The sequence below is a fragment of the Aspergillus brunneoviolaceus genome (genome assembly GCF_003184695.1).
Source record: "Aspergillus brunneoviolaceus CBS 621.78 unplaced genomic scaffold BO95scaffold_40, whole genome shotgun sequence".
In the NCBI taxonomy this organism is placed as follows: Eukaryota; Fungi; Ascomycota; class Eurotiomycetes; order Eurotiales; family Aspergillaceae; genus Aspergillus; species Aspergillus brunneoviolaceus.
In genome coordinates, this window is record NW_020290770.1 from 24,006 (window position 1) to 43,652 (window position 19,647).

Genomic DNA, 19,647 nt, shown 5'->3' on the forward strand with positions numbered 1-19,647 from the left:
AACCGAGCCCGGCAATCTTCGTCGACTCCCTGCTCTCGTCAGCGTTGGGCCCCTTCCTAGCAATAGGAATTCTTACCTCTTGCACCAGAAACTGTACGGACAGATCGAATCCCCATAGCCCGACCCGACTGAGCGCCACGCCCACGATCAGACTGACAGCGACCACCTGGGAAGAGGGGTCGAGTAAGGCAAAGGCCGCCACCGCTGTCACCAAACAGACGAACTGCCAGTTCAAGAACCACAACCCAGACCGTATGGGTCCGATTCTGTTCATGATGAATGGAGCCGCCCAAGTCCCGGATAGCTCCGCCGCCACAGCACCAATTCTCATTGCGCTCACTTGCAGGGGGGTGAAACCGGTGTGAAGCAGGTAAGTGACCATGGTCGCGCCAAAAGACAAGACCGTCAGATAGAGTAGACTCAAAGCAAAGCTGGCTAGGAAGAGAGGACTTCGAATGTACTCTTTCCACGGGGCTGCAGCGTCTGTGATCCGCTGCTTAAATCGCTGAGCTACGCTCCGAGTTTCAGTCGCACTGCCCAGGGCGCCCTCCGATCCAGCCGCTGGCATATTACGTCCCAGCTGAGAAACTGAAGCATAGACCTGGAATTGGTGAGCATTGAATCGGACACGACACGACCCATCATACCTGTGCGATGGCAACATATTCAACAGCAACACAAGACACGTTGACCCCCAGAGTCGTCCATATAGCAGCTTTGGTGGAGAAGCCGTCAACCAGCGAAATGAATATGGGGGCAATGAGCTTGCAGAAAAGATCTATTCTTCTCATAGATGCGTTGAGGTCTACTCAGTCAGCTTACATCGAGCCAGATTATGCTAGAGAGCTCCTACCTTGACGAGGTATCTCCAAAGCATCTGCCACAACAATGGCCTGCTCAGCACATCAGAAAATTACCGTGCAGTCGTGCATGTCATGAACCTACCCAATCCCGCTCCACTGCTACTGTATTGGCCGTGGCGGCGAGTTTCTCGAAACAGGCCAGCACCACTGTCGCTAAGAAGAGAAAGATCCTCAGGGTCGAGTTCGACGAAGCAAGTAGCACCACAAAACAAGCGCAGGAGCCCGCTACGGGGAGTCGCTGCCAGACTAGGATGCTATTAGCATACTATCGACAGGAAGGTCAAGAAGCATCTGCGTACCGATCGAATGTCTAAGTGCAGTCAATCGATTGGATCGGTCCACAACCGAACCGAGCCATGATGACAAGACAACGGCCGATAAGGACCGCACGAGTGCGTAGATTGAGGCATATAGCAGGGTTCCGGGGAAGATGGACGCCAGGAACAGGACCGCGCCGAATTCAAACATGCGGGAATTCCATGTCGAGAGAGAGTGAGAGATGTAGAGTCGAAGCAGAACTCGTGATGAAGCTCTTGAAATCACCGTATGTGGGCTCACTGGTCTGTCGATCAGTGGTTCGTGGGCAATTAGAGAGCTCGATGTCTCGTCCGGTTCGGAGGTGGACGGGACCATGGCGGGACGTTCAATTGCAGGATGGTCGCACCACACAAAATACCTCCAGTAAATTTGATGTTCAGGACATCGCAAACTGGCAGCGTAGATCGCGCACTTGTAGAGTAGCGATTGGTAACCTTGAAATTGCAAGGAGGACTTGAAGGAAAGGTGGAGCGGAGGGTGAATTCCGAGTGGGCTGAGGAAAGAGAATGAAAGTAGCCGTGGTTCGTTCGCCGGGTGAGGACCGCGGGAGCCTAATAGAACTACTGACTATACTGTAGATCCATGGATATGTGCTGTATTGTACACAGCATCGTTCAACATGTACTACCTCAAATCGACGCATGAAACAACATGAAATTCGATTCATCAGATAATTATTCTCACATGTCATTCATCAAGCTGTCTAAGAAACTGCTCGCAACGAGACCAGCACCGTTGACGAACTTTTCCGAAAGAAATCCCCAATGTCACTACTCTCCGACTCAGCTTTGTAAGAGAACAGTTTCGCAGCAATACCCGCAAGTCAAAAGGCATATGAAGACATGATCCCGCTCCCTCACATGCATTGCTAAGGTATGATGTTCAAAAATGTACAGCAAACACGGTAAAACTTTATGTCCAGATAGGCAGCAGGCAAGCAGGGGCATGAAGAGTGGATGAGAAGGATGAATGCATCGCGATTCCTGTCACGAGTAAGATAGAACAATAGGAAGACATTAGAGCGCTGGGATTAAGATTTGAAGCTTTCTTGTCTTCGCCCGCCGACTATGAAAAAACCCTCACGCATGAATCCGCACTTCCAGTGGCCAGGATGCACCGGATCTTCTTGTTCGCCTCCTGTCTTTGAGCCCCAGGACCAGCCTCAGTGGTCTCTTCTGTGACAGCATCATCCGTCACCACATCGGGAGCCCACCTTATGCAGCTGACAAAGTGTCCATGCGCGTCGCTAATGGTCTTGACGAGTTTGGCTTCCTGTGAGAGATCCCAGCACCGGATAGTCTTGTCGTCCGCCACACTGACCAGATATTTGCCTCCAGGATGGAACACTAAGCCTCGGACCCAGTTATCATGACCGACCAAGGTCTTGATCAGCCGTCCCCGCGAGTCCCAGAGTCTGATCGTCTTGTCACGAGCCCCGGTCGCAACAAATTCGGCTGAGCTGGTTGCAGGGGGAGGCTTCTTCAAGCCAGCCAAGGTTGCTAGATACTTGTAGCTGGCTGGCGGCGCGAAGACACAGCATTCGAGGTAGTTCTCATGACCCAATAGTGTAGCCTTCGCCTCCGCCGTCGCAACTTCCCACACAGTGGCGGCCTGATCTCGGCCACCCGACACCAGCCATTTCCCGTCAAATGAAGGGGAGACGTCTCGAATCCAATTATCATTCGAACGGATTGTCTTGACGCAATAGCCCGTGGATGCGTCCCATATACGGATGGAGGCATCGCGACTGGCCGACACGAGCAGACTTCCGTTGTTGGGCAAGAAGCTGACCGCCGAGACGGAATGGTCGTGTCCGGAAAGAGTTCGGATATTGGCATAGTCATTGCTAGGGTCCCATAGTTTGACTGTAAGGTCACTTGAGCAGGACGCCAGCAGTGTATGCCCTTTTTGTCCGCCATAGTCCAGACCCGAAACTGCCCGCATGTGGCCCTTGAGTGTCCTCTCCAGTTCGCCTAGTTCCCAATCCCAGATCTTGATGGTGCAGTCTTCGGAGCCCGACGCCAGCGATGTGTAGACAGGATGGAAGGCAACGCAAGTCACTGCATCGCGGTGCGACTGAAATTTGTGCCGCGCCGGTGATGAGGGGAGCCAGCTCGTAGGGTCTTGGTTAGGTCGTGATCGGGACGTCAAGGCCATGGAGTCCAATTCGGCCTGCAAGGTCGACACCTTCGACTCTAAGTCCATGATCTTCACTGTTCGTCAGCGCATGCGAACCCCTCTCCCGGTCCCGCGCCCAGGGCAAGCGGTTGGTGATTTCAAGCGGGGTAGGGAGAAAAATGCTCTCACCTTCCTCTGTAGCCGAGCCACGCTCGTCCATTTTTTCTCCAGCAGTCCCTCATATTTCTTGCATGCGGTGTCGTCAAAGCCGTCGCCGATCGGGAGCTCTTCGCGTATGGTCGCAACGCTTCGGGTAGCATTTATGGAAGATAGATAAGCTATTAGGGACTTGTGCCTAGCCTTGTATCAGTGGATCAGCAGACAACTCAAATCGGAATTCGCAGAGAAGCTTACAGCTCCTCTGCTTGTCTTGTTGTCAACGTTTGACTCATGACGAGAGATATGAAGTTGGGTGGATTCGAAAGCGATTTCGGGTTGCGGCCGCCAGAGGGCGACGCACTTCGTCACACAGACGAGCGATCGGGAGTGGTTGCTGTTGCGGTCACTGTGGCAGTCGGATTGGGGAATTGAGAGAGATAAAAAAGTTCAGAGCATGGCAGAAAATCAGGGAGGCAGGAATTTAAAGGTTCGGGTGGTCAAACGCAAAATTGAGTGAATGGGAATCATGAATTCCTTTGCTTTGTATACAGTCGGTTTCGCGCGTGCAGCGCCCAGGGGCCGCGGGACCTGTGGGCACGTGTTTCGATCTAGAGTGGGCGGTGAAGGCAAGAATCCAATGAGGGAGCATTTGCTCACAAGGCGGGGTATTGTGCTGCTGAGTCAGATCACTATGCTGCACAGTCGGTTTGCCTGGTGGTCGATATCTCTCTACCTTCAAGCCGGTAAGACAAGGCTGGAAGCACTTTGTTCGGGATAAAACCTCCTTCTAGAACTTTGAAGATCTGTGTTAAAACATCCAGACATGCACATACATGATCTACCCACCAAGTGAGTTGTGATCACGTGATTCCCTATTCTACATGGTATGGAACTCGCCTTCTTCTATTGCACATTTTAATGGTATCATAATAGTATCTAAGAAATCTGTTCGTAGGTCAGAAACAAGTATTCACCCGTGTCTTTTCACTCCCATTGCGTGCCCTTCAGGCGCTGCATCAAGTAATCGACCTCGACGACCTTGGTAAGGGGAATGACATATTCCTGGAAGACAATCAGTGAACTTCCAGACCTCATAGTAGAGGAGTATTCTCACCTTGTACATCGCAACCACCGCCTCAACATTAATTTTGGGCCCGCTTTCCGTGGGAAAGGCGGGATCGGTGCCGTATGTCTTAGCCTTCAATGCCAGGCGCTCGAGAACCTTCTGTTCGACCTTCGCATCGGTGATAGCAGCATCAATACCCTCGCGGTCATTGGCCTTGATCAATTTGACGAAGCGCTCGGGTTCCTTTTGAAACTTGGACTCGGCGACAAACTTGCCGAAATGGATGCGACGCGAGAGGGCCTGTAGACAGCTGACGTCGCAGGTAGCCGAGGAGCCATAGTTTTCCTGAGTTTCGCCGCGGTCTTCACGACCGAACTGAGCGCAGACGGCGGGAAGAATGTTCTCAATGTAGCGTTGCTTAATGATGCCGTTGACGTTCACGTCATTGTCGTGCAAAATCCTGGGGTATTGCAGGGGCGCCAGGATCGGTTCTTCCAGAACCTCGGGGAAGAAAGGGTATTCATCGGGCGACTGGTAGCGACGGACGCGGGACTGAATGCGTTCCTGCTCGCGAAGCAGGTAGTCCAAGAGGCTGATATCAGTTTCGGGGATCGAGACACCGCCGGGAGTGTAGACGGGCTTGTTGAGGGGAAACTGGACTCGTTCGATCAAATGAAAAGTGATAGTGTCTTCAAGTCGGCTATAGGAAGCAGATTAGTGGGCTGTTCTATGATTTCTAGGGAGTGAGGCTAAGTGGTGAGGTATGCAATGAAAATGAAGCCATACGACGGTGGGGGGAGGGGGCGAGCAGCAGGGATGATGGTCGACCGTCTTAAGAATGAGGGGATCTTCGATAGTGACGGACGGACGGAGGGGCAGGATTATTTCCGGCTGATCGTCGACTCACATTAGCTGGAAACGGATGTTGGCAAGATCCAACGCCTTGGAGGCATCAGAAAGATCAATGGCTGTATCCATGATGTTGCAAGATCATCAATTTATGGAAAGAAAAGAATTAAATTTCACTATCGGAAGCAGAGAATCGGCGATGTAGAGGTTTCAAACATTCCTTGGGAACGATATCGGATTTAAGTGCTGGGCAGGTTACAGAACCTACAGCACTAGCCTTGCCGATCTCCACGGCTCTGACTCGATTTTGAGAGTGGCATAAGGACTACATTCCGACGGCTGCACAAATTATACGAGCTCAATGCGCGATAGCAAACTAAGATCCCAGTATTTGGTTCATGATTTGTCGCCGGATTTTGATTATAAGGCGCCCTGACAGGGAGGACTAGGTCACTTTTAAATCCGATTTATACATCTATACGTGGTAATTACGGTAATCTATGTACTGCTAGGCCGACTTCGGGGAGATGGTACCGTACCACAGGCGGTAGGTAATTTAGGATGATCACAGGTTTGTGGCTGGTGATGCCGTCATGTCATGTGCCTGTTCCTTCTCTTTTCCTTGCCTGCCTTGCCTAAATCTGGAGAGGAAGACTCGCTGATGGTTGGGAAAAGACCTTTGAATATATATGGGGATTCGATGCACTTTTCTTCTGGCGTCATGTCGATTCTCTTCGGTTCTATCGCTCACCTCTCATACTATCACGCACAGCCACCGTCCTCTTCTCTCCCTTCCTTGGGTGGAGACTGAGCTCGAGCTCTCTCCAGTAAAATACCACCCGAAACACGGTAATTCATCGCGTGCAACTTCGTCCATCCAGAACTTCTTTTCGCAATCTTCAAGGCTTAAAGAAAGCCGACCAGCTGCCCGACTGACGACCGCACCCTGCTAAACGACCCTTTCCTTTCCCAACGCTGCAACTCTCGTATGGGCTTGAGTGCCTCAAGCTCTCCTTCGCCCCCCTCGTCGGTGTTGCTGTCATGGACAGGCGCCGTCGTGATGATTCGCCTTCCGGTCTATCAGATATTGTCGAACAGGATGGTCTTCTAGGAACCGGCATCACGGTAGTGTTCTCTTGACGTTGTTGGCGGCAGAACAGATCAATACTGACATGGCGCTCTATCCGTGGATCAGACTCGTCATATTGAGGCCTTTGGACGGAAAGTCACATCGACTGCTGGGCATTTGATGGGACCGACTTCCGAATCTTCCAACGGCGGCCACTACCACAACGCCATGGTTGACATCCAGCGCGAGCTGCGGCGCCCTGCTGCTCAGCGCAATGTGTTCTCCCTGACCCAAACCACACCTACCGATTTGGTCCGCTCTAAACTGTCTACATCCGAGATCCAATCGCGAGCCATCTCCTCCCTTCCTGATGAGCTTCTCATGAACATACCTGAGGACAGCAGCTCCTACTCGCTCTTCCAAGGGTTTCAAGCCTCCCAAGATGATATTGAATATCGAAAGGCCCACCGCCGGCGCTCGTCCAAGAGCAAGAAGCTATTGAAGGATGGGGAGAAGGATGGGGAGACGCATGCCGCTTTACCTTCCGCGCCCACCGACTTGAGAAAGGAACGAGATCTACTCAGCCGCAGGATGGACCTGATGGGTGTTCGCAAGAATATGTGCAGCTCGGAGATACATGAGATAGACAATAAGATCGCAAACTTGCACAACATGCGCAAGATTGTTCTAGACCGGTTAGCCAGCCTAGAGATGGAGGAAGCCGAACTGGAGCATGAATGTGAGCAGGAAATAGGGTTACCATATGCGATCTCGGCTAGCGGCTGACCAAGGCTTAGTGACGGAGGTTGATAATAAGTTGGAAGATATTGAACAAGACGAAGCAGCTCAAGCGCAGGCTCAGGCCCCGGCAACCCCAAAGTCATCAGCAGCAAACGATGACTCGACCATTTCGGAAGACCCGGCAATGGATGCATCCTTCATGTCTGAGTCTATATACCAAAAGATTCCTTCTCCTAAGAGCGTCAAGCAGAAATCAATAAGTAAGTCTCTCCCTCTACTATGCCGTGAGGGAACACTGGCTGACAAAACAGGGAAACGCTCGATGCCAATTTTACATGAACATTTCAGCCCGGGTTCGGAGATTAAAGAGATGACGGCTCATTCCGACATGGTCACTGCGATTGATTTCGACTATCCATTTGGTACTATGATCACCGCGGCGCTGGATGACACCGTGCGGGTTTGGGATCTTAATGTTGGCCGTTGCATTGGATTCCTGGAAGGGCATAATGCTTCGGTGCGCTGTCTTCAGATTGAGGACAACATTGTTGCCACGGGCTCGATGGATGCATCTGTCAAATTATGGGATTTGAGTCGCGCCCGAACGATGACCACTCGCGACAATCGCATCACCCGCCGCGATGATGGAGACGAAGAAACCGTTCCAGCCGACGACGCTTCCGTGGCATCCCATTCCACCACGCTGGAGGACTGCTTCGTCTACTCATTAGACGCTCATGTCGACGAAATTACCGCGCTTCACTTCAAGGGCGACACGCTGATTTCCGGGTCAGCCGACAAGACACTGCGACAGTGGGATCTGGTCAAAGGGCGTTGTGTGCAAACGCTCGATGTATTGTGGGCGGCCGCGCAGGCGTCGTCGCTGGGAGGAGATTCGCAATGGCGCCCCTCAGGACGCCTGCCGGACGCATCGGCAGACTTTGTCGGGGCTGTCCAGTGCTTCGATGCCGCTTTAGCCTGCGGTACGGCAGACGGTATGGTCCGTCTTTGGGATCTGCGCAGTGGACAGGTTCATCGTAGCCTGGTGGGCCACACTGGCCCTGTTACATGCCTACAATTCGACGATGTGCATCTGGTCACTGGAAGTCAAGACCGCAGTATCAGGGTATGTTATTTTGTTTCTGGGCTTGGTTGCTTGGGTGCTAATTGCCTTCAGATATGGGATCTCCGAATGGGATCGATCTATGATGCCTACGCCTATGACAAGTCCATTACCAGCATGATGTTCGATACCAAGCGGATTGTTGCGGCTGCAGGAGAGAACGTTGTGAAGGTCTACGACAAAGCCGATGGCCACCACTGGGATTGCGGCGCCGGAGTCGGCGCTGATGAACAGGGCCCATCGCCTGCAACAGTCGAGCGAGTGCGACTGAAGGATGGCTTCCTAGTTGAAGGCCGCAAAGACGGTATCGTTGCGGCGTGGACATGCTGAGATGACTATACATTTCTATAGCATGCAAAACCATGCCACGCATATGCTAGCATTTGGATGGTTTTGTGTTTTGTGACTGCTTTGAATGCCTCAGCGACTGTATATTATCTTTACGTTTGACCCAACATAGAAAGGAACCATGGCGTCTTACGGTAGGATCATCCGTTGTAAACTAGTTTTTGACTGATACATGATGCCCTTCTCGTGGCCACTCCACTACCCGATGCTTAAAATTCGTCTTTGTTCATATTCGAAACACGCTTCCTCAATGCCATATATAAAAATAGCTGAGCAAATAAAGAACGTAGCTTGGGTTTCACGGACATTGTGGTTGTGATGGAGCAACAAAGAGGAGAACCCACCACCACCATACGGCGTGGGTGGTTTGGTGCTTAGGACCGAGGAACATTGCCACTCTTGCACTGCTTCGTCTACTTCAAGGTTACAAGTCGATCCTCTTTGCAATCGATAAGTACATACTGGAAATAGTATCGAGTAGTTTGCTTGTGGTCATGATATTCGTTCTGTATACTCAATGCACTGTAAAGCGCGGACACCGTGGTAACAACCATTCCCGAACAGGCAATTAAGTGTGTACTACCTTCGTATCTGTAATATTGACATCCCTCCTCCATTCCACTTGGTCCAGTTCCCTTCCTCATCGTTGCTCCAACATCTCCTTCGCATCCTTCTTCTATAACGGCACATTTCCAGACAATTCTGACTTGCGTTACGCGTCTTTTTCATGCGCAAATCATTCCATACCCCACTGAATCATCATATAGGTGTCGCCAACCCCGCAGCAACAGACGTTTGAACCGTGAAACCGGCGCGTCCTACTGCCTCCGCCGTCTCTGGCCCTTCTTCTCGGATGAGGACAGAACGATCTCCTTGAGGCTGTCAGGACAAGCCTACTAATCGCTTTCTTTGTGTCGCATGGCAACTCAAAATTTACTTCGATTATATTCAACATAGGTTGTCTCCGAACAAAGGACTCTTTTGTCACTTTGTTCTCACCCACCTTCCTCCGAACCATTTCTCGGGCTTCATTAAGTCGCCCTCGCCGCATCTTCTCAAGCCCAACTCGCATCGCTCACCTTGTGCACACTTATGACTCAAACTTTCCCTCGGCAAAGATTCCTATCTGTGTTTTGAAACTACTTCTTGTCTTTCCTCTTTCCGGTTCTCGTCGAGGCTGCCTGCGCATTCGTCAACATTTCTTCCGAGGTTGCGGAGAGTTGCATTCAACACGGAATCTACGGGGTGAGTAGAGCGACGCTCACACTTCTTCGGACCTAATCTCCCACACGGATTCAACCCAAACCCAGTGCACTTCCAGGGAGGAAGCTAATTCTGAATATTAATAACACAGACATTTCGATACAGTCTTTCGAGATAAATCAAAATGCCTCCCAGACGCGGTACCGTCAGGCAGAACGGGTCAACCCCTCGCGCTGAGGGCGCTCTTTCATACTTTCAACACCAATTGATGTCGGACAGTCGAACACAAGCCTTGCCCAACCTTCCTACTAGACAATCATTTGCATATGGCTCGGCTGAAACGCCGCTCCTTCCTCGGCAGCTGGTCCTCAACCCTCACATGGATTTGGTTGAAATGGCCGGCCAGATCGAGAAGGGTATCGAGGATGCGAAAGACCGGGAGCAAAAGGAAAGTGCGTCGACTGCGGATCGTAGTCGCCGACGAAGATCCTCGTCGGCTAATGTGTCACCAATACGAAGAACACGCCGCGAGCCAACTCCTGACCAAACGCAGCTACTCGAATCACTCCGCGATGCGACAAGATCCCCCAGTCCTATCGATGGCTACCACCCAAACGATCAATCTACTGCAACTCCTACCCCTCCGATTCCGCATACTATATCGACAACCTCAAGCCCCGCACTGGACCCTGCCCCAGAATCTCGATATCCCCATGTACCTGCTGATAAGCTATACCCGTCGCCTTTGTTGCGCTCGGGAGTTCCAGCGCATGACGAGCCGCCATTGAGCAGCTCGTCTGGACTTGACAATGAGTCCGTGATTTCATACTCGATCGAGCGAGATATTCATGATGACGACTTGCGGCGGACATTGTCCGATGGCAAGAATATAACTGCCCCTCCTCGCCGGGTCTCTGGAATGGCATTCGTCAAAGATGTGTCGACTATTCATGAAGAGGAGGAACCGGACTCAAGACTTTCTCAGTACAAATCATCACCATTAAAATCACCTCCTGTGAAGCCCCTTCACCCGCTGAAATCGATGGTAGCCCAGAAGGCGCCTTCGCCGGAGAGGTCTCCGTCACCGTCAAAGTCGGCTTCACCTCCGAAATCACCATCACTGGATAGATCGTCATCGCCTTGGAGGTCTCTCTCACTTTCAAAGTCCCCTTCACCTGAAAAGTCACCTTCGCCTCTTCGACATTCCTCTCCTCAGAGCGCACCATCGAAGGCCCCGTCGCTCAGAAGGTCGCCGCTACCCCAGAAGGCACCAACGCCTAAAAAGTCGTCGCTCCCACCAAAGGTACCAACGCCCGCCAAGTCGCCTTCTCTCTCGCCAGTGTTTGAGGAAGGTGCGTTGGAAACTACACCGGAGCCCGAATGGGAACCACAACCAGAGTTCCTTAGAGAGGACTCCCCTGTCACCCAACTGTCAGCCCCTACCAAATCTGACATTCCTCACTTTCACGCGGACGGGGCATCTGCTAGGGAGCAGCCAGCGCTCATCCGGCCGTCGCTTTTCAATGAATGGCCTGATATCGGACATTCTACGCGTGAGAAACTATCCGCTGTTGGTCGAATCATTGCGCTGTTGGCACTGGCGATAATGGTCCTGACTAGTTCTAACTACCTGGGCGGAATGATTCCATTCGGTCAACCTCGGTATTATGGACCATTGAACGGAACAGGCCTAGATGCGATCAGCAGTCTCAGCGCACAGATGTCCAAACTAGGTTCACAAGTATCAACTCTATCGAGGGACATCAAAACAGTCAAAGCCGACATTCGAGCACAGCCGACAAAAGGTGTATCCACTGGGACACTCCTTGGCACGTACATTCCGAAAACTAATTTTCTAGCTGTACCACTTGGGATTATAGTTGACCCGCACAAAACGAGTCCAACTGTGACGCAGCAGATCGGTTTCAGGAGAAAAGTTTACAGTTACTTCCTGGAAGAAAATTTTCGCCGCCCGCAACCCCCGTTGTCCGTCGCGACAGCGTGGGAAGATATTGGAGACTGCTGGTGCAGCGTCCTGCGCGACGGGATGACACAAGTTGGTGTTCTTCTTGGCTACCGAATCGTCCCTGAAGAAGTCGTTGTCGAGCACGTCCCCAAAGCAGCGGCGCTGAACCCTGGACTTGCTCCCCGAGACATGGAGCTCTGGGTCCGGTTCCGCCGTGTTAAGAACGACACCTTGGTTTATCCTGAACAGTCGTGGGGTGAATACCTCAAGGCCCAAGCCAAACTGACGCCTCGCCCTAATAATCCTGCCGGGCAGGACGACTTGTTCAATGATGAGCGTTTCGTCTTGCATGAGCCCGTAATGCATGCACTCAAGCTGGCCTATCCCGGCGAATCGGAAGAAGCCTACTGGGGCCAGTATGATGAGCGGCTCGGACCAGCTTTCTATCGTGTTGGAAGATGGACTTACGACATCAACTCGGACCAGCATGCGCAACGTTTCATCCTTGATGCTGTGATCGATGACCCAGAGATCCGCGTGGACAAGGTCGTTATACGTGCGAAGAACAATTGGGGGGCCGATAACACATGTATTTATCGGGTGAAGTTGTTCGGCAAAAAGTAGTCCACTATGCTACTTTCTACCTTTTTCTTCTTGTCTCCTTCCCGTTACTGGTATTTCCACCTCTCTTCTTCCCTCTGTGATATTTTATCGTTATATGTCTACATTCCCGCAGGCGTTCTCTTTAAATATGCATGGATACGACCAATAGATTGAGGCGCATTTGGGACAGAATCAGCTGGGGTCCTGATTTTTGGGTTTATGTTTTCTTTGGTACGGTGCAAATGGCGTCATTCTTCCTTTTCTTTTGAGCTCAAGGTTGGTCGATTCCAAGCGAGCTGTTTGCAGTAGATACCATCCGGCGAAGTCATGCATATCATTCGAACTGATGATTGTTGTTGTTCTTACATAGCCACACCAGATGATTTTCTTTCAGATCGATAGACCAGTATGCTAGTATTTTTTTCGACTATATCAAGATAATCTTCCGCTCAAAGTCATTCTTAGTGTCGATCACTTGTCTTGCTAGGTTGTTTACCGAAAGTGCAAGCTGTTCCTGACAACCCCCTTACTATCTGAAATTATAGCGTATCCCAACCAGCAGGACTGGTTTCGAAATGGGTCCTACGTCTCGCTGCAGCCACGCAATTTTGCGACTCTAGGACAGTAACAACACGGGACAGGAGAGAGCATGTGAGGGTAAGGCTAGTGGAGCTACTGCCTATCGGCTTCCATCTCGATCTCTCGATCCTTCATTTCCGGGATTTAAGCTATCGTCTCTTTTAGATACTACCTAGCTCTCGATCCTCGGAGTTTTAGTTAGCGTCCTCGTCTCGTCTACAAGCCCGCGCCAAGTAACAGACATATTGGGGATCTGCCATGCCTGTGCCTTTTAATTGCTCTCGACAATCTAGCTCGTCTGGCCGACATGGGCAAGGCTCTGGGACAGGCTTAGTTGGAGGGGTTATTGCTGCATCGCGTACATCCCTTGCTTCTGGCTTCTCAGAGGATCTGGAGGATGAGATGGACGGCCGACCTCGTCGCTGCCTGCCTTGAGCAACGTATCACTTGGGTTATACCTGGCAGTGACTGAGATCTACGCTTTGATATCAAGAAAATAAGGTTAACGAGGTTACACGGCTCGTATAGGCCATCCATCTAGTCAATCCTTCCGAGATCTCTAGAAGGATCTTATATACTGGCGGCACCATCACTGTATGCGATGTCTGGAAAGCACCAACATTATTCTCCTTCGACGAAGCGTCAACAATCGAGCATGTGCAGGGCTTCCAGAGCATCATCCGGCAGGCACGAACACCGCTTCTGTGAACCTTGTCCGCAGCCCGACGAGACGTCTGTTCTGCTTTCGAACCCTCCCACCGCATGCTCCTCCCACGAGCAGGACGGACGGTATGTCCTCCCGGCCTTCCTCGGCGAGATCTTCCAGTTGGCGAGAGACTCCATCCCCGTGATCCTTGCCTACGCTCTCCAGAACAGCCTGCAGGCGACCTCGATCCTGATCGTGGGACGCACGTCGCCCGAGGATCTCGCCACGGCGGCTTTCTCGTTCATGTTCGCCGCGGTCACCGGGTGGATGATCGCGCTCGGGGGCACGACGGCGCTGGACACGCTGGCGTCCTCGACGTTCACCGCGAGCGCGAACAAACACGATCTGGGGGTCCTGTTACAGCGCGGGTTCCTCCTGCTCGGCCTGTTCTACCTCCCGGTTGCGGGGCTGTGGGCTTGCGCGGAGCCCGTCTTTCTCCTGCTGGGGCAGCAGCCCCAGCTGTCGAGGGATAGTGCCCGGTTCTTGACTTGCTTGATTCCCGGGGGGCTGGGGTATATCTATTTCGAGTTGATGAAGAAGTATCTTCAGGCGCAAGGTTGTGTGGAACTCTTATTGTTACGTACAAAGGGATATGGAGGTTAACCTGTGTGAGTAGGCTTGATGCGTCCGGGAACCTATGTCCTGTTGATCACGGTTCCGTGCAATCTCTGCCTCAACCTTTTCTGCTCTTCCACGCTTCGTCTGGGGCTGTTGGGCGCCCCAATCGCCACGGGCGTCTCGTACTGGGTGTCTTTCGGGCTGCTGGTCCTGTATACCCGCTACATTGCGGGGGCCGAATGCTGGGGCGGCTGGTCGCGCGAAGCCCTACGCAACCTGGGGACGTTTGCGCGCTTGGCCCTCCTGGGAGTCGTGCAGGTGGGCACGGAGTGGTGGGCTTTCGAGATTGTGGCCCTGGCCGCTGGTCGACTCGGGACTATCCCCCTGGCCGCGCAAAGTGTCATCATGACCGCGGACCAGATCCTCAACACCATCCCCTTCGGGGTCGGGGTCGCCGCATCTGCGCGAATCGGGAATCTGTTGGGCTCGCGAGATGCCGCGGGAGCGTCCCGGGCAGCCAACGCAGCCGCTTGTCTGAGCATGGTGCTGGGAGGGATGGTGCTGGTGGTGCTGATGGGCACTCGTCACGACTTCGCCAAGATTGCCAACTCCGATGCACGGGTGGTGGCGCTTACGGCCGACGTCCTGCCGTGGGTGGCGCTGTTTCAGATCGCAGATGGTCTGAATGGGAGCTGTGGGGGCAGTCTTCGGGGCATGGGGCGACAGCATGTGGGCGCGTTGGTCAATCTGGTCAGCTATTATGGTGGTGCGCTACCATTGGGGATCTGGTTGGCCTTCCATGGCTGGGGGATTCAGGGTCTCTGGGTTGGGCAGTGCATTGCTCTGTATCTGGTTGGCGCGCTGGAGTGGACGATTGTGGCTCTAAGTGACTGGGACAGGGAGGTCGATAAGGCATTCCTGCGGATTGATGCTGATAAACAGGGAGACTGTCAGGCAGTTGCTGAGGGTATTGCTGTGGGTGTGTGATCTGACTGGAGGTGCATTTGGATGAGGTATGAGGTTGGGCTCCTATCCTGCTATCTCTGGGGAGAAGTTCAAGATCAGCTTGCCCTATCCTCTAATTCGGAGTTTAAGTACTTGAGAACCATCAAATACTTTGATAAAAAGCATCATCGAGGCTGCCAACAAACCAGAAGGGTCCGATGTCGAGGAGGATTGTAGAGGCAGAGCCAAGTTCGAACGATCACTCGTGCATGAGACGAATGCAGGACGGATCTGGACTGGAGGCAAACTTTGTTCTCATTTCAGATGCGGTATGATCTCTTGAGTCTTGAGCTTGGGTGTAGGCAAATCAACATTTAGGTACTCAGACTTGAGAAGAAGTGTATGTTCGGGTCAGGTCGACGAGGATGTAGGCCCGGGCCCATATGACGAGCTTCCTCTTCCGGCCGCCTTCCACACTTTCCAAGTTTACTTACTATATCATTCCGTCCCAGGCTCCAGTAATCCCACCACTACAGACTGCAGTCTCTTTTGAGTAGATAATCTACATTCGCGAAAGGATGTACACATCCACTTCGACATGTCGTTTCTACGGTACATCGAACGAACAAGCGGGTGACCCACCCCAAAAGACGGATAGCAATGTATCACATCGTCCCCCTTGCATACAAGGGCAAAACGCCACATATGACGACAATAGATAAGATGGGAGATCATCCACTGCTGGATCGGAAGAGGTCAGGTCAGGTCCAGGTCCAGGCTCAGCGAACGCCCCGACGACGATCGCAGGAGGATTTTCTTTTTGTCAAGAATGACAGGCAGATTTGATCTGACGATGTGGCTGCATACTTCACTTCCTAGACTTTTTGCGCGATCAGTCCAACGGTCAATAGTCGCAAGGTGCAGGGTTGGGCGAGAGGGTGTTGTATCTTTGCCTCTGGCTGCTCCCCGCAAGGTTCTCACTCGTAGATTCTGAGGTTCATATATTATGCATCCTTGCATGGAGTTTATGTTTAGAGACCTGGGTGAAAGGAAGATTGGGCCCGCCCTTGCTGCCGGTCGTCCCGTCCGCGGTGGATGATTGACGTGCGCAGGGAGGCTGCGGATTCGCGGGAAGGGAGTATAACACTTTTTTGGGGATGGATGGGATCTATAGGTCGAGATTCATCCTTGCAGGTTGGATCGGTCGGGAGGAGGCTAAGTTCGATATGTGTAGTTGAACTGTTGGAGAGGTGAGGGTCTAGATCTCGGATGATGGGGATATTTGGGTTTGAATGGAGTGCTGTAACCGATCGGCCCGTGCGACATCCATACACCTGTCGCACAGGCGTATGGATCGGTTGCCAGCCTGTGACTTTGTTGTAGTTCATGTTGGTGGTATGTGAGCGTTCGTCGGCATTGTCAATGGATCGGCTACTAGATAGAGGTGGAGTTGGCACTGTTGCTGAAACGCAAGCGCCACCCCGGTCTGGAGCCCAGGCTGGCAGGAACCCATGGAACATACCCATCTCACTGACACGTGTGGATATGCTTCCCCCCCCCCCCTCTCCGGATCCGGAGACAATCTTTTCCCATAGTGGTGTTCTGGGCCTTTGCCGGACTGGTCGAAGATCGGCCGGCTTGGGCAGATAAAGAGGAGGGTCGCGGAGAAGGTTCAGGGGGGGCAAGTCAAACTCAAGCGAGATTTGGACAGCGCTAAGGTAGATAGCCGAGGGCTGTCACTAATCGCTGCGAATGGAAATGTGCCAAAGAACATGCATTTGTCGGTGATTCTCTATCAAAAATAAGCAATTTCGAGATATGTCTGGGCCACGGCTACGGGAGGAGAAATGCAAAGCGGATCTTGCGAAGGCTTGGTTCGCCTTGGTTGGGCTGAGGCTGGGGTCACTCCTCAGTATTTGCCTCCCCCCTTCAAGATCGCAATATCTGAAAAGGTGCCCGTGCTGATAACCTGGCAGGGCTTGAGGGGCTTAACGGTCAACGGTTGGATTGAAGTGGTACTAATTTTGGATCAAGGGTCGCCTTTTCGTCTTCTCAGTTCCTTGGTTCCTTGATTCTATCTCGACTCGTACGGGTAGTTTGTTCTTGTTGTTGAAAAATGTGCATTTGAACAGGAGAGTCCCAGCTATCCAGCTACCTAGTAGCATACACGTGACATTTCACAGATGTATTACCTCCTTTCTCTGCCCAAGTAACTTATCTAGTTAATTTAATCCTGCTTATGAATCCCTAACAGTCCCCTAATAATTGTTTCAATATTGCGACTGAGTTGGGTCTCTAAGAGCAGAGGATATTTGGTCATGCAACCAGGGGTTATCTAGCCAGTCATCGCTCGCAGAGAGAACAGAATAGATTACTACTTAGTCGATACATAAGTGGGGAGGAACTAATGCAACCCCCATGATCCATGCTCCAGTTCGCCTTTCCACGTTCGACTGTTTCTCGAATTGAGTCGGGGTTTCGACTTGGTGGGCCATGCCCTGGTCAATCAATGTGGATTGCTCTCATTGAGCCGTCGCAATCAATTCTCAGCTATTAGACGACTGGCATTCCGCGTGGCTGCAGTCAAGTTTGACCGCTGTGTCCCATCTAGGACGAAGGACTCAAAAGGTAATTAAGAGAGACTTTCAAGGCTTGTAAGTTCATTTTGCTAAGATGACGCCGACGATGCCGCAATCCACTGGGCCTGTTCATGGACTTCATTGACTGCCTAGCCTCATAGCCGCGGCTAACTTACTGTCCCACTTGCCGGTTGACAGCTTTGCTCCAATCAGGCATGGATTGTCCCTCGTTGTGCTTCATCATGGCACCATATGTAATGGAGAGACTGACCCGCAATCGTAGAGCAGCGGCCTTCAGATGCGCCAGTCGACGTCAAGCGTCTTCCTTTACATGATTAGAGTGTATGTGCGTGCTGGGCGGCCATGCCCGTGCAATTTTAATTCGGCCTAGATAGGCACAGGAGCCTCTAGTCGGCCGTCGCTCTTCATTTCTGCTTGATTAGTGGCTGGCCGTGGGTTGCGCGTAAGAAACAAAACAAATCTGCTGTCAGTACCCGGTTGCCGTGTGGTTCCTGAGTTCGCAGGGCCAGCGTGTTTCAGCACCCAGTGGACTCCAGTAGTTTATTCTTAGAGTCGAAGTTTGACACTGGACTGACATGGTGTGACAGGAGCATGCAGGTTGTCGATAGCGAGATTGGATGAGGTTGTTTACACTGGCAGCTGAACTGGCTTTTAAGGTGTCTTCCCGTCCATCCTTTTCCTTGCGTCGAGGAATTATGGTTCTGCTTGGGCGCAGAAAGAGAAAGTCAGTGATCTGTGTCGGTCTGTCTCTGCGTGCGTCGAAAATTGGGGGGTGTACGTGGAAGGCAGCGATGGTCGTCGTACTTTCATCGCATTCTAAAACCTGAAACATCAAGCAAGACCGGAACAAGAACGATTGGGTCGGACACATTCAAAGGCTCCATCGCAACTCACAGTTATCCATCTGTTAAGACCGGGCTGTCGGGTGCCTGGATGGATTTCCATCCGCCGCGAACCGTGGAACTGCGGTTGCCGGCAATCCGGCACATGTAAAGTATTGATTGTAATGGATGGATTGGGAAGAGTCTCTGGACTGTCTGAACTATCCCGGAAAAAAAAAAGAGTATGTGAGATGTGCTTTGTACTGTACTGCACTGTCGACATCATCAACGTTGGTATGATAGATTGATAGACCGAAGCGATAGACCGATAGACACCTGCAAAAATGAAGATAGTCCCGGGTTTCCCAATGTTCTGGACCTCGATTGGTGTGGGTTTGTCTCCCCCTGGCCTCGTAACTTTAGAGCTAGTACTCATGGAGTGTTGAGCGACCGTACCTGACGAAAAAAAAGGTCCGAGTGCATTAATGCCATCACCCATCATTATCATCATCATCATCGTTCATTCAGCAGGTTACAACAGCAACAACAGCAACAACAGCAACAACAGCAACAACAGCAACAACAGCAACAACAACAATAACAACTTGACGGGTATCCAACATTCCAAAGGGGGAAAGAGGTCAGAATTTCATCAGTCATCGAGTTTTCGATCTGTTTTCTCATTCTTCTCTGGCTTCCTCTGCTCTCTTCTCTCTATTTTTACCTTTGTCTCTTTTCTAGACTGTTTCAACATCAATCATGGTTCACGGTTCATGAAAATGAACCCTCTGAGTTAGTATACCCAGTAGTGTACTACTAACCTCCTTTTTGAATTTAGTGACGATTCCTGACTCTTTACCCTTCACGCACTCCACTTTCTTACTCGGTCCAACCCCCCCCCCCTCTCCCCTCCCTCACACTCCCAGTCTCCAGTCTCTCCGTCCTCCCCAGCCCCAATTCGCTTCAACCTTGATGCCACCAATAAACTTTACCGGTCATTCAGGAGTGTTTC

At 51.8% G+C, this 19,647-nt stretch overlaps 7 protein-coding genes across 7 annotated transcripts; 4 read left to right on the forward strand and 3 right to left on the reverse strand.

Annotated features, from left to right (window-relative positions):
* Nucleotides 1-146: 146 nt before the first annotated feature.
* BO95DRAFT_364915 (uncharacterized protein) lies at nucleotides 147-365 on the forward strand (the record flags this gene model as incomplete). Its single annotated transcript, XM_025582674.1, has 1 exon — nucleotides 147-365. A coding segment is annotated over one exon (219 nt), but the record flags the coding sequence as incomplete, so codon positions are not given.
* Nucleotides 366-1,882: 1,517 nt separating this feature from the next.
* On the reverse strand, nucleotides 1,883-3,970 carry BO95DRAFT_443593 (WD40 repeat domain-containing protein). The gene is made up of 3 exons (XM_025586689.1): nucleotides 3,714-3,970; nucleotides 3,489-3,654; nucleotides 1,883-3,389 (listed from the first exon to the last, which is right to left on the reverse strand). The coding sequence occupies exons 1-3, from the start codon at nucleotides 3,749-3,751 to the stop codon at nucleotides 2,247-2,249; spliced, it is 1,347 nt and encodes a 448-aa protein (XP_025441406.1). The 5' UTR covers nucleotides 3,752-3,970; the 3' UTR covers nucleotides 1,883-2,246.
* A 388-nt stretch (nucleotides 3,971-4,358) lies between these two features.
* BO95DRAFT_443594 (chorismate mutase ARO7) lies at nucleotides 4,359-5,593 on the reverse strand. Its single transcript, XM_025586690.1, has 3 exons — nucleotides 5,432-5,593; nucleotides 4,573-5,224; nucleotides 4,359-4,520 (listed from the first exon to the last, which is right to left on the reverse strand). Exons 1-3 carry the CDS (start codon nucleotides 5,500-5,502, stop codon nucleotides 4,443-4,445), a joined length of 801 nt encoding a protein of 266 aa, XP_025441407.1. The 5' UTR covers nucleotides 5,503-5,593; the 3' UTR covers nucleotides 4,359-4,442.
* An 821-nt stretch (nucleotides 5,594-6,414) lies between these two features.
* Nucleotides 6,415-8,636, forward strand: mdv1 (WD repeat-containing protein; the record flags this gene model as incomplete). The annotated part of the gene is made up of 5 exons (XM_025589773.1): nucleotides 6,415-6,498; nucleotides 6,569-7,181; nucleotides 7,240-7,443; nucleotides 7,495-8,309; nucleotides 8,361-8,636. The coding sequence occupies 5 exons, from the start codon at nucleotides 6,415-6,417 to the stop codon at nucleotides 8,634-8,636; spliced, it is 1,992 nt and encodes a 663-aa protein (XP_025441408.1).
* Nucleotides 8,637-9,829: 1,193 nt separating this feature from the next.
* On the forward strand, nucleotides 9,830-12,604 carry BO95DRAFT_161440 (uncharacterized protein). The gene is made up of 2 exons (XM_025580734.1): nucleotides 9,830-9,899; nucleotides 10,009-12,604. The coding sequence occupies exon 2, from the start codon at nucleotides 10,042-10,044 to the stop codon at nucleotides 12,445-12,447; it is 2,406 nt and encodes an 801-aa protein (XP_025441409.1). The 5' UTR covers nucleotides 9,830-9,899; nucleotides 10,009-10,041; the 3' UTR covers nucleotides 12,448-12,604.
* Nucleotides 12,605-13,660: 1,056 nt separating this feature from the next.
* Nucleotides 13,661-15,256, forward strand: BO95DRAFT_365007 (MATE family efflux transporter; the record flags this gene model as incomplete). The annotated part of the gene is made up of 2 exons (XM_025582678.1): nucleotides 13,661-14,267; nucleotides 14,325-15,256. 2 exons carry the CDS (start codon nucleotides 13,661-13,663, stop codon nucleotides 15,254-15,256), a joined length of 1,539 nt encoding a protein of 512 aa, XP_025441410.1.
* Nucleotides 15,257-16,063: 807 nt separating this feature from the next.
* Nucleotides 16,064-16,900, reverse strand: BO95DRAFT_161468 (uncharacterized protein). The gene is made up of 2 exons (XM_025580735.1): nucleotides 16,162-16,900; nucleotides 16,064-16,094 (listed from the first exon to the last, which is right to left on the reverse strand). Exon 1 carries the CDS (start codon nucleotides 16,738-16,740, stop codon nucleotides 16,246-16,248), a length of 495 nt encoding a protein of 164 aa, XP_025441411.1. The 5' UTR covers nucleotides 16,741-16,900; the 3' UTR covers nucleotides 16,064-16,094; nucleotides 16,162-16,245.
* Nucleotides 16,901-19,647: the final 2,747 nt, after the last annotated feature.